General features: G+C 53.8%; 2 protein-coding genes across 2 annotated transcripts; one reads left to right on the top strand and one right to left on the bottom strand.

Moving 5' to 3' along the window:
• Window positions 1-7,326: 7,326 nt before the first annotated feature.
• Window positions 7,327-10,048, top strand: BDP81DRAFT_401660 (uncharacterized protein). The gene is made up of 4 exons (XM_060588815.1): window positions 7,327-8,079; window positions 8,139-8,299; window positions 8,353-8,729; window positions 8,781-10,048. The coding sequence occupies exons 1-4, from the start codon at window positions 7,796-7,798 to the stop codon at window positions 9,957-9,959; spliced, it is 2,001 nt and encodes a 666-aa protein (XP_060451657.1). The 5' UTR covers window positions 7,327-7,795; the 3' UTR covers window positions 9,960-10,048.
• Window positions 10,049-11,002: 954 nt separating this feature from the next.
• On the bottom strand, window positions 11,003-11,769 carry BDP81DRAFT_444321 (PAP2 superfamily protein; the record flags this gene model as incomplete). Its single annotated transcript, XM_060591822.1, has 2 exons — window positions 11,003-11,641; window positions 11,716-11,769. 2 exons carry the CDS (start codon window positions 11,767-11,769, stop codon window positions 11,003-11,005), a joined length of 693 nt encoding a protein of 230 aa, XP_060451656.1.
• Window positions 11,770-12,139: the final 370 nt, after the last annotated feature.

Raw genomic sequence — 12,139 nt, 5'->3', positions numbered from 1 at the left:
GCAAAGCCGATGAGAGCTGAGCTCTGCCGGAGCCCAAGCATGTAGAACTTAGCCAAGCTCGTGACATAAAGTGTTGCCTCTCTAAGCTCCAAACGACGTTTCCGAGTATCATTTGAGATAAGCAAAGGTTATGGTTTCCACAGGCTCTTGGTCGGGAACGATTTCTTGATCGAGCCTACTCAAGCCGGGCAACGTCAACCGGTACACCCGCTCGGCCAACACCACGTCCGGTCGACCGAGCCAGGAACTGAATTGTATTGACAAGATGAAAGAACTAGCAGTGGAACAGGCAGCTATTCGTTTTCAACACCGCCGGCATGAACACTATGAGAGTTTCCATCGGCTTGTTTGGCGTACGTTATCCGCGTATAGTTGATGGGATATCTACGTGAACGAGTATCAAACATATAATGAGAGCATTGATTTATACGAACCGGAGAAATTTCAGCTAGGGGATCAAGACTTCTGATAAGACTTGACTCAACTGAAGAAAGCTGGACCACTTATGTCCAACGCTGAACACATGTATACTCATGGCCAAGGACTATGGTGAGAGCACTCACATGTTCTCTCATATAAGCCTCATCGTAGAGGAGAAATGTGATGTCTACTATGAAAAGAGCAATCCCAGCACTGGGGGTTTTATTGCTCATGTCTTTCCAAGGCTCGAGAATTGTCATAAAGCTTGCATGGAGTCAAATCAGGTCTTGTCTTAGAATACGTTGACATGGTCACTTTACTAAGTTAGAATGATGATAGCCATAAGGATTATGAACCTGAACACGCCTCTTGGCCTCCTGAGTATTTCCGATTTATCTGATTCATTTCAATGTACAAGGAGCAAAGACTCCAAGCCAGAATGACGCGAGAGTTGGCGGTAGAATGAGACAGAAATCGAGCCACGCCTCCTTCTCCTCCTGCCCGCCAAGACTAACAATGAAGGACGGGACCATGAACTGCTTCCCCGGGCATTCTCAATCCGTCCTTCGAAGCGATTGCGTGAGCTCGAGCAGCGGTAGTTGGGATTCCCATTCCCATATGCCCCCAAGTTCCCCAAACGCGACCAATCGGTTAGAAACCGTCCCAAAAACAGTCCGAATGCTACCTCCTGCGACGACAAGCGGCGGCCTCGCTATCGGCACCACATACCGAATATCTTTGATACCGTACATTCTCACACCTGCAGTATTGATAAGAGAAGGCCTGACGTGGGGCCGCCTGCCTTTCCAACCCCTACATTGAGACTCCTACTGAGGCAATCGGTGACGAGAATCCGATTCTTCAGATGTAGCATATCCTTAAAGACCGCCTCACGTCGTCATGACGACTAGTGGTTTACTCCGGGGTAGCATCTCAGATGTGACGACGGGTGCGAGAGAGGACGGGAGGGGAGGCGATCTACCGGACGGTATGTGGGAAGTGTGTCATAGGGCGTTACGGGGACCCTCGAAACCTCGTCAAATCGGATCAGCGTATAGCAAACTCCCCACAACGCCCTGAGGCTCTTTTTTTGCCCTTGTGGAGGATCTCATGTTTTATCGAACGAGGTGTTGGGGCGATAGCCCCGTGTAGCCCACCGTCGGGCTGTTGAGTCCGATGTCCTCGTATTGCCGTGAGGACCGTACTGGACCGGGCCGCCCACGTTTTGTTTCGAGAGGATTTCCTCGCAGTAAAGAATGAAGCCAATCGGGGGTTATTCGTATTGATGAGATGTACGTAATAGGTTTTCAAGTACGACTATGGGAAAGTGGACTTTGTCTGAAGGCCTTTGATATTATCAGTGCTGAGATCTTGTGTCTGGAGCAACTGCCGTCTAGGCATCGGGGTGGCTCAAGCTACCTAACCTACAATTATGCTCGATAATATAGCCTGAAGACATTTAGTGACCTAGATAATCCTCAGACTATCGTGCTAGATGTTAAACCCCAGGCGAGGCCCGGTGGTCGACATCCGCCTTGCTCTCTTCGATCAAGGTCAACTTAGCATCTTCAAACCGTCACATACGACCATACCCATTGGAAAACTCGGGATCCCGTCCGCTCTCCCATAGATAAGCCAATGAGGGCCGGATTAGTAGTTGGGTCGGTGACGACCAGCGAATACCTGGTGTTGTATGTTTTTGAAGTTTTGTGAAGCTATCGTGATCCACCTGTGGGCGGTGGGCCGCTGGTGGAGCAGCCGGGCACTCGGAGTGCTCACAACAGAACCATACCCGGAGCTATCACGCATACACGTCTGGGTGTAATCAATGATTTAATTACTTTACAAGTATATTTGCCGTATTAAAATTCTTTTTTACCATCAGAGTTGGCGTGGATATCACAACGCTCAGTTTAGAATCCCATAAGACCGCCCAGCTAACGATTCTATGGCCGCGAAATCACTACTAACACCACGAGTCACCAAACTCAACCGGGCCCTTCACTTCTCAAGCATTGACCAAGATATTGTGCGGGGTTGGAATGTGGCCTTGTGGGCCACTTTGACGTTGGCTTTTGAATGGTTTTCTTCTTATTTTGGACACTATCTTGATTAAGCAATTCATCAAAAAGGCTGGGCTAGAGTATATCTATAGATGAGTTTGTGCCGACCGGAACGAGATGACCAGACAGGACACCGGAGAAAGAGCTGCTTGACGGAGCTGAACTATGTTGTCAATGTAATGAATATAGCTCTTCATGTGTGATCGGCTTCGGCCACGAATCATGTGCCCCGAGTTTGCTCAACGCTGCCCAAGGTACATACAACCAAGGTCAAACAGAGCCTCCCGAGCAGTTCGCTCCGGCATGTGAACCACGCGGCAACGACGTTGCCGCCGTGTGTTGGGAAAAGCGAGAAAGCGGCATTACCGATGAAAGAGGAAATCTGGTGGCGCGCCGTCAATCCATCGTCGGCCCGTCTGCCTTCCACAAACGGCACGTACTCCTGCCGGCCGATCCAGGCAAGCCTAGCTAACGAAGAGCGTACAAGCCTGAGTAAGCAGCACGCAGTCTTCAGTCCCTAATTCCCCCGCGCCGCACACAATCATCGTGAGTCAGTTGCCCATCTTCGTTTTCGCATCTCACCTGACAGCACTCTATATGCTCCATCGTCTGAACCGAAAAAGATTCGGATAGCCAAGCAGAGGGGCGGAGAGCCCTGCCGAAAAAAGGGACCATCGTCCGGTCGAGGGAGAAAGACTCACCCAGTACACACGAGTGTAGTGCCCAGCATTGGCGACTATGCGGACCGGACCCTTTGGATGGCCAACGGGGGCGCAACTGTCGTCTAAACTTTTCATTTGCATGCCCAGCACTTGCCAAGGCGACGTACGTTGAGGTGAACGAGTCGGGGCACCGCTATAATTGCATGACGAAGCGGCTCTCTACGTCCAACACTTGTTGTTGTTGAATACCCGGGTCAAACACCGAAAGACGCGTGCGGCAGGCAGCGAAAAGCCGCCGACTCGACTGTCGTCTATTCTTTTGTTAATGGTTCGTCATCTCATAGCTCCAATGAAAAGTCAAATCGTGCCAGTGACGACGCCTATTCCGAACCTGAGTCGTTTTGGTTGGATAGATTGTTAGCCGCGATGCCGTGGACTCGCTCCCAGAGGACAGAGAAAACAAATCTCTCCCACTTTCCGGACGTCGAGCAGTCATTCGCAGGCGCGTTGGTGATGATTGGAATGAAACACCCGCGCCAGAAGAGGCTCACTGCTACCGCCCTCGCACTCACTTCAGACGAGTCCATAACCAAATGCTGTTAGATGACATTGGATGACCCCCCCCCCCCCCAAAGCCGCGGGGTTTAGGAGAATTCTCAGAGGGGAATGGATGGGAAGGCAATGGAGAATGGTTTTGGATGGCAGTTTCTTGTCATCCCCGTTTTCCAACATTTCGTCTCATGAACACCAGGTGGAGGTGGCAACGTTGCCAAGAAGATTGCGTTGGTGATCCTCAAGCAGTGACTTCCTAAAGGCAGCTTCTCATGACGTCGGTCAAGACCCGTGAAGCCAGTCGACTGATAAGCTGCCGTGCGAGGTTGGTGATGTGGCCAAGTCGAATCCCAAGTGCGGCTCGGGAGAAGCGGCAAGCACCCGTGGCACCGTCGAGAACCATAGAATCATGGAACCCTCAAATGGAAGAAAGCGGCAACGTGGAATCTGCGAGTGGCAAGCGAGTTCGGGCGAGGGATTTGGCCCTGTCCGCTATAATTGGACATCGTAAGATGGCGACCGCGGAGGGGTAGTCGCGATGTCCGTCCCTTGGCTGTACATCAGTCTGAAAATCCCGTTTGATCGACGGCGAGGACCGGATCAGCAGCCAACGTGGGTCTCCCCGGACTGACGGGACGCTGGCGAGCCCCAGTGATGCGAGGTGGGCTTAGGGCGCGGCGACGGCCACAAGCCCGCGTAGAGTGTAGTCCCTCATCATCTCGGAGCAACCATATTCCACCGGCTAGTTGGTCACGGCGGGCATTCTTGGTCGGTGGGGGCGATGCAGCCAAGCGTTGAAGATTCGGTTCAAGGTTGTGACTAGTGCCCCAAGCTAGCAGCGGCCTCAATATCCGTAGGGTTGACATGTTGGAGATTAATTAAAGTGTTTGACGGCCATTGGCACCTGATGCGGGTTGGCGTCATTCTTGTCTTCGGAAGAATAGTGTCGCACTACTGACTAGTCTTTGAGTTTGTCCCCGTGTATCCGTTGTGTTGGAGTCGCTCGAAAACTATCACGGATGGCCCTCTTTTTTCCCCCTCGCAGATCGTATCAGCTGTCAATGAGGGGAACCAAGGGACTCTCGACTCAAAAATCCAAAGGATAACTCGGTGATCTTCAAGAGATTACGACGGACGCGCCATCGTCTATAGGCGTCCCGTGGCAAACGTCGAGGGATCGCCCTTCCCCGCCACGCCCGCCCCCAAGCGACGGATGATGGACGTTCGCGTGTTCCTCCTCAGTAGTTCGCGCAAGGTGCATGTCTTGCTTGTCTCGTCACTTTTGACATGCCGCCAGTCGCAACGCCGTCACATTTCGTATGGGGCTAGGGAGGTCTGACGTGCCAGACAGATCTGGGCCTACTGTGCTCGCAGGGCTCGGTGCCGTCAAAACAGCATTACCCTAGCCGTGGAAGGAATAGCCTGATGTAAGTGTGCATGCTCAGCAGGGCTGTTGACGGCATCGATCCTTGTCGTTGGCCCTCGTCCGAGCCCCTGTGCAGGCCATCTCAGCTCAGGTGACACGGCATCTGCCTCATCGCTCGAAAATCTGTGGAAACAGACGAACTTGATCAACCGTCAACGGGATTCGATTCGCTCACCATAGGCTGGTCGATTACCAGACGGTATGGGAACCATTGGATGGCGCCCTGTTCGAACTTGGAAGCTCTCCCTCAGTCCTCCTCAGGCAGCCTGGCTCGAGATATTTGAGATTGAGAAAGGTTTGCAACGGATGCCCTGGCAACACCGAGCCCCGTGACAAGGGTAGACACGTGCAGGAGTCCAGGACCAAGATAGCTGCAATAGCCCAGGCCCTCCGACTGGCAGAAACATCCCGTGAAAAGGGCTAGTGGGCCAGGTCGAGTCGATGAGGAAGTGAGAAGCCGCCCCGCCGTGTGGATTGTGTTTGCACGGCTGGCTGGTGGCTACTGGCTAGGCGTTGACGTTGACGCCGCCCTCTCCGTGCGCCTCCCTAGTGTATCCGTACATGACCGCAGCGACTCACGATCGGGCATAATTCGCAAGTTGCAGCGCTGACTCGATACACACCAACGGGCTGGTCTGCGCCTCTTCCAGTACTGGGCGTTGTTCCTCATGTGTTGTCCTGCTTGATTGCGTTGACGTGGCTGTGGACACATCGATTGCCAACCAAGGGTTTTTGGGCCGATGTGATCCATGAGGCCATTCCCAACCCATCTACCATCTGCAGCGTGGAGGAGAGCTTCTCGCATCCACCGAATCTCCAGAGGAACTCGGCACACCAGACCAGATTAAACAGCATCGGAGCAAAGATGGGGCCGCAGAAAACGACACGATTGGGTAGGCAGAGTGGCAGACTGTAAGGAGGGGTTGAGAAGAGAGGGTTGGAGGAGAGGGAACGAAAAAGGTTTCGGCATCGCCATCAGCCGCCCCTTCCACAATCCCTGCGGCGGTTTGATCCACTCACTTGGCAACACTGCACTAGTCCTAGAACAGCAAGGCGCACAAAGGTTGTCTCCTAGTGCCCCCCAGATTTGGGGCTCAAGTCCAACATCAAACCTTGTCGACTTCAACCTCACAGCCAGGGGCTCAGGCATTTTGGGCTATACTACGAAACCCAGACGTGTTACATCACTGCTTCACCTCATCGCCACTCAATGCCATCGCCTCAAGCCCTCTCTGTCTCTCTCTCTCTCTCTCTTTCTCTCTCTCTCTCTCTCTCGCGCGCGCGCCCTCAACCTCACCCAACCTCACCCTCACTCTCAGTCTCTCGCCCACTCTCTGGCACTGGCCCCTCGAGCATCGACGGGAGGAGACGCATGCATCGCTCCAGCACACACACGCTGCACCTCAGGCACCCTCAGCACATTCCGCCGGCTTTTTGCGATGAGAGACTGCGTGAGAGCCCAGTTTTTCTCCTCTTCAGCCCCTCCTCCCAAGGTTCCCATGGCTTTCGTATCGTCCAGCTGGAGCACCTTGCTCCGCTGGAAGGCAAGGGGCTTGAGAGGCAAGCACGGGAAAGAATCCCAAATCAGTCCCAGCCAGAGAGTCGGCAGCGGGGTCGTTGAGTGTGTGACGAACATGGTTGTCATCCCGCGCCCAGCCCTGTCTTCCATGTCTTGAGCCCTCTCTACGAGGACCAAGACCAAGATACCTACCACACTGAACGTGACAAGTCGAGACTGTATGGTGGCCCGTCGAGTCTACCCCCAAGGGCCCAAACCAGCAACATGCACGTCAAGAGACGTTCGCCCCATCTGAGCCCCTCACTGCCCATCATCCAGTCGCACGTCGACTCGAGGTACAGCCTGCGTCTCATTCGCTCGTTCCTGTTCCTGTCCCCGTCTTCTGGATGGCCCGTCTTTCCATCCTTGCTCTGGCCCTCTCTGCCACTCTGGTACATACATAGACTGTAGACTGTAGACTGTAGACTGGGAGGCCATCCATCAGCCGTGTTACCCTGGACCAAAGTTGGACTTGGGCCCCATTTAGCGGTTTGGCTAACTCTCCGGACCTCATCTGGCCCGCGCGGGGGCCCTTCCCGAGCCTGTCCCTTGCAACTTGCGACTATCTACGCAGTATGTTACCTGGCCCCCTGCTTGAGGTGGGCCTCTCTGTCCCTGCCACGCTTTCTGTGATCGCCTTTTGACCTCTTCATGCGGCCTTCCCTCCTCCTCCATCCCGTCTGACTTTTTGGAACTGGTCTCTTTTTTCCCCTCCTTCAGGCTGGTCCCTTTCCTTCTCTTGAGTGGCTGGTCCTATTACTCCTTGTTTCTATTCGTAGGTCCCGACTTCGCCTAGTGTCTGTTTCGTCTGGTCCGCCTTCTTCGTCCAAGAGCGGCAGTCCATTACCATCCATCCTGTCTTTTCACTTACTCTTTTCACTTCTCCATCCCATCCGTACGATCGCCATCCTCCTCCTCCTCTTCTCCTCACTCTCCTCGCCATCCCTCTTCGCCTCAAATCAACTACCTCTTCACACCTTCCTTATACGACAGGGACACAACATCGACTCTTCTATGGATTAGATGGTTAGGAAAGCGAATTAATATCTGGCACCGCTGCGGCTCGACGCCTGCGCTCATCTCTTCGACCAGTGCCAGTTGAATAATCGACGAGATGGATAGCTGGGGATATGGAGGCGACTTGTGGACGAGGGCCGACGATGACAGCGTGACGGACGGTAATGGCGTGGCGGATTCATTACGAGGGCCCTTCAAGGCTACCAACAACTCGACATCAGCCATCATCAACCAGTTCCGCTTCCAAGCCGCCAAATCGATTCGAACCTCGACCATCATCCTCGCCGTCTTCAACGTTATCGCCGCATTTGCAACAGCAATTGGTATTTTTTGGGACGGTTATGCGACGGCCAAGAGGAACAACCAAAAGTTCGGCTTCAGGTATGCTCATCATTGCCGGCACGGATGAGCCAGATCAATGGACTAACACTCTGTTCCAGAACGCATGGGTTCACCTTTGTAGGACCTGCCGAGTCGTTTCCTCTCGTCCTGTCTGTCGGTATCGTCGTTCAAGGCATCGTCTTTGCCATTGCACAGTCGACTGGACTCGACCATCTCTTGACCTTGGGTTGCACCATCACCTCCCAAATGATGCTGCCTGGTCCGTAGCCCTCATCTACTCACCCCCGAAGCTTGGCTAACAATCGGATCTAGCGGTCTTCATTGTCCCGTACATCCAACTCGTATTCGCTCTCGAGGTGGCCATCCGGTCTCTACGAAAGAACCCACTGCCGTCTCGTGGCAAGTGGAATGTTACCATTTGCCTCGCCATCGTCGGCACTTTTCTTCTCATTACTTACCTTGTCACCCTCTTCGTCCGCCCTCCCAACTTCTGCTTTGCCTCGCTTTTCTGGTTTGTCCAGCGCTGGAAGGAGGGCTGCTTTGTACTCCTCACTTTCATCTCAGCGGCGTTGCTGGGCTCGGCTCTGATCATCTTCTTCCGTCTCCACAACAACATCAGAATTGAGAACAGCGAGCGTATTGCCGCCTCTAGGATGGTGTACTTCCTGGCAGTCGCCTTCATCTCGACTGTGAGTACCAAACTATCACGCCTTATCCAAGTTACATACTAATCAATGCAGACTCTTCTCATCCCCTTCTTCTTCAACCTCTCTTTCACGGAACAGCGAGGTGCCACTGGCCAGGCCCTGACGCTCTCCATGATTGCCTCCGTCGTTGCCAACGTATCTGGCCTATTGACTGGCGGTCTGCATCTATTCTTGCGATCAAATACTTTGTCTACTATCGGCCCCCGCCAAAGCGACAAGTGGGAGTCGGAGCGTAATAAACTCAAGGCCGGCATTCGTGTCTATAATGGCGACGATGATTACGAAAACCACATGATGAACCCTGTCGGCCGGGCTCGTTCGCTGCGACGCATGGACAGCACCGACAGCCTCGTGCCTGAGAAGGAGGAGGAGGAGGAGGCACGCATCGAGAGTCCCTCTGGGTCTCCCACCTATGCCAACCCTCTCCGATCCAACGCTGTGTGGCAGCCGGTTCGCTCACCTCTGAGGACGCCGGAGCCTGTTCAGGTATCAACCTACCAGGTGCCCAAGGCTCATGGCCGCAAGAGGTCCTACTCCTTGTTCCCATCTGAACAACAAAACAACAACAACAACACCAAGTCAATCACTCTGCTACCGGCGAAGACATACGCCCCGGGAGCGAGAATTCCCGACGAGGACGAGATGATGTTACTCAGACCTCCACCATCCCTCCATCCTCAGGGAATCCGCCATCGTCGCGATTCATCGCTCGCATCTTCAGCGACCGTGCAGATTGGCCTGCGGCTGTCGAACGTCGATGACATGCCTCCGCCCAACTCACAGTACTTCCAGAACAATGCCAGCGTGAACAGCTTGAGCTACCCTGATGAGCAGGACGACATGCCTCCCAAGCGGCCCAGCCCCTTGGCGCAGGTAGACGTCCTGAGCGACAGCGGTTCATCCGACTCTGAGGAGGATGCTACCTTGGTCTCGTCCTCTCCCATCCGATCTCAAAAAGATTTGCGGATGAAGACACTTCCGTCCGTTCCCAAGGTCACTGTACCCAGGCAGTCCCAGATCAAGGAGCAAGAGCCGGAGCAGCTCACTCTCAGCCCGGCGGTCTACAGGCCTGAGAGCCCTCAAAAGACGAGGGTGACCAGCCCTCAGGGTGTTGGCTTTAACACCCCTGCGCAACGAAAGAAGTCGCCGGTCAGATGCACCAAGCAGAATTGCCAATGTTCCGCTGAACACGACAAGCGCAACTGGATCTAAACTTGATCCGCCAACTGTACCAACACTGGCGTTTATCGCACGCGCTACAAAAAAACCCCCCCCAAAAAAACCCGTTATAGACACTCGACTAAACCGGTAAAAAGCGTATGATGCAGCTTCTCGGCTACTGAACGGAGTTGTTGGCGAATTATTTTCTCTTATATTTACTATTTCATTGGACGGCGTTTCTATGCGGAGATACCTGTATGACTAATAACGTCTACATATTGTTTGTTTCTTTATCTCTTATGGCGATGTGCCTCAAAAGGCACATTGTGTACGATCTGGGGGGGGGGGGGGGGGGGGGACAAGGCTTTCATTGGACTGTAGGAGAACCCAGTAAAAGGAGGAATCAAGAGTCTCGGACTACCAAATGGAAGGATGGCAATGATGACGGTATGACTAGCTACGAGACGGACTTGGGTGAGCGGAGGTAAAGGCCACTAGAGGGCTCTACATCACAGAAGAGATAGCTCAATGAACCAAAGAGCTCAAAATAATCATGATGTCGTCGAACCACGTTTGTGAAACCGTGACAAATGCTAGCCACCTCGCACACCACAACTGAAGTCTAGTAAGCTGACTGACATGAGGTCGGGACATTAGTGGTTCACTGAACGCACACTAAGTGTCGAACTGTCTCCTGACGTGGTAGAAAGTCTGCGCTGACATAATGAAAGCCACAGTGAGGAGGCGATACCCATAACAAGGCTGAGGCTTTCCCGCTTTACGTAGCTTGGAGAATCAACCTAATTGGGGCCCAGCTCTCAAGAGAAACCACATTGTTCCACACTCACCCTGCCTTTCTATCCGAGAAATTCCTCACTCTTTACCAGAATATGGGTTCAACCCTCTGACGGTATCATGGGGTGCCCCTAATGGCGTTTTGAGGGGATCACGAGACTATTGTGCAGAGAATCGGCAAGGCCGGCTATCACTAACGCACAGTTGAATAGCAAAGCCCGCGGTAATGCATTTGATTTATTTTGATGCTCAAGGCTCTGCGGAACTCCATAACGCAATAAGCCAACGCAGCTCTTCTGTCATTTCGTCTTCTGCTGGTCTGCCTCAACACGCCTCTCCTCCCACTTATCCCAGCCAGCCTGGCATGGGTCTTCTTCCACAACCAGATCCCGAAACCTGAACAGCCGCGCAACAGGCGTCTGCAGGCCCCAGGCCAAGAGCCCAAAGTCCCTCGCAATAGCCGTGACCAAGAACCAGCCGATAGCACACACCGTCCCGGCCAAGCACCCCACCATCACCTGCTTCTCGGTATGGTAATTCAAGTATATCCGGCTCCACGCCACAGCAGCAGCGATGCCCAGCGCGGCGACGCTGACCACGACGCGCTCGACGAGCGAGTACGGCCGGTGGTGCCGCCGCGCGGACGAGGGACGGTGCCTGACCAGCAAGAAGAGGACGAGGAAGACGGACCAGTAGGCGACGAACTGGGCGTGGGAGCTGGGCATGCCGTAGCCCTTTCCGTGGATGCGGCGGGGGCGCTCCTCCTTGATCAGGCGCTTCAGGGCGAAGTTGATGGCTTCGCAGCCTAGCTGGCCGGCGAACATGAGGGCGATTTCGACTTCGCGGGTGGACCAGATCAGGGTCGCGTAGACGATGCAGAGGGCTTGCGGGAGCAGGGCGAGCCATGCGCAAAGGAAGGAGAGGGAATCGTCGGGGTCCTGGTAAGTTTTGAGGTTTAGTTTAGCTAAGTCACTTGGTAGTAAGGTAGGTTGTTCCCTGGGTCTGGTCTCACATAGTAGACGTGTGTCAGGGAGAGAGAAGCTAGTGGTCTCGTGTCTTGGTCCATGGTTTTCGACTCGACTGCATTTGCCCGACCCTGAGTTTCGATGTGACGGCTCTTTTTTCTTGAAGGGGGAGGGAATAACGAGAGGGATCTGGAGTGTTCTTAAAGGCGAGATTCCATGTGCCTCGGCAGCAAGAGAAAGAGGTTGGGCGATCGAGAGATGCTGGGCTGACTGACTGACTGGCTCCTCCTAGGGGCTGGTAAAGTTAGAGCAGACGTCGCGGATCGTGGTGCACAGCACTCTGGAAATGTCAAAGTGCAGCTGTGCAGAGTGCACCGGGTCCTTCTACAGCCAAGCTTCTATTTCTTCTTTCTTGTGTACTTGCATAAATACGTCAGGTTGCATAGCTCCGAGCTCGGGCCAATCGGGAGC

The sequence above is a fragment of the Colletotrichum phormii genome, assembly GCF_030913505.1.
Source record: "Colletotrichum phormii strain CBS 102054 chromosome Unknown BDP81scaffold_1, whole genome shotgun sequence".
NCBI lineage: Eukaryota > Fungi > Ascomycota > Sordariomycetes > Glomerellales > Glomerellaceae > Colletotrichum > Colletotrichum phormii.
The sequence above is the reverse complement of the archived record's forward strand: the minus strand, read 5'-3'. Positions and strand labels throughout refer to the sequence as shown.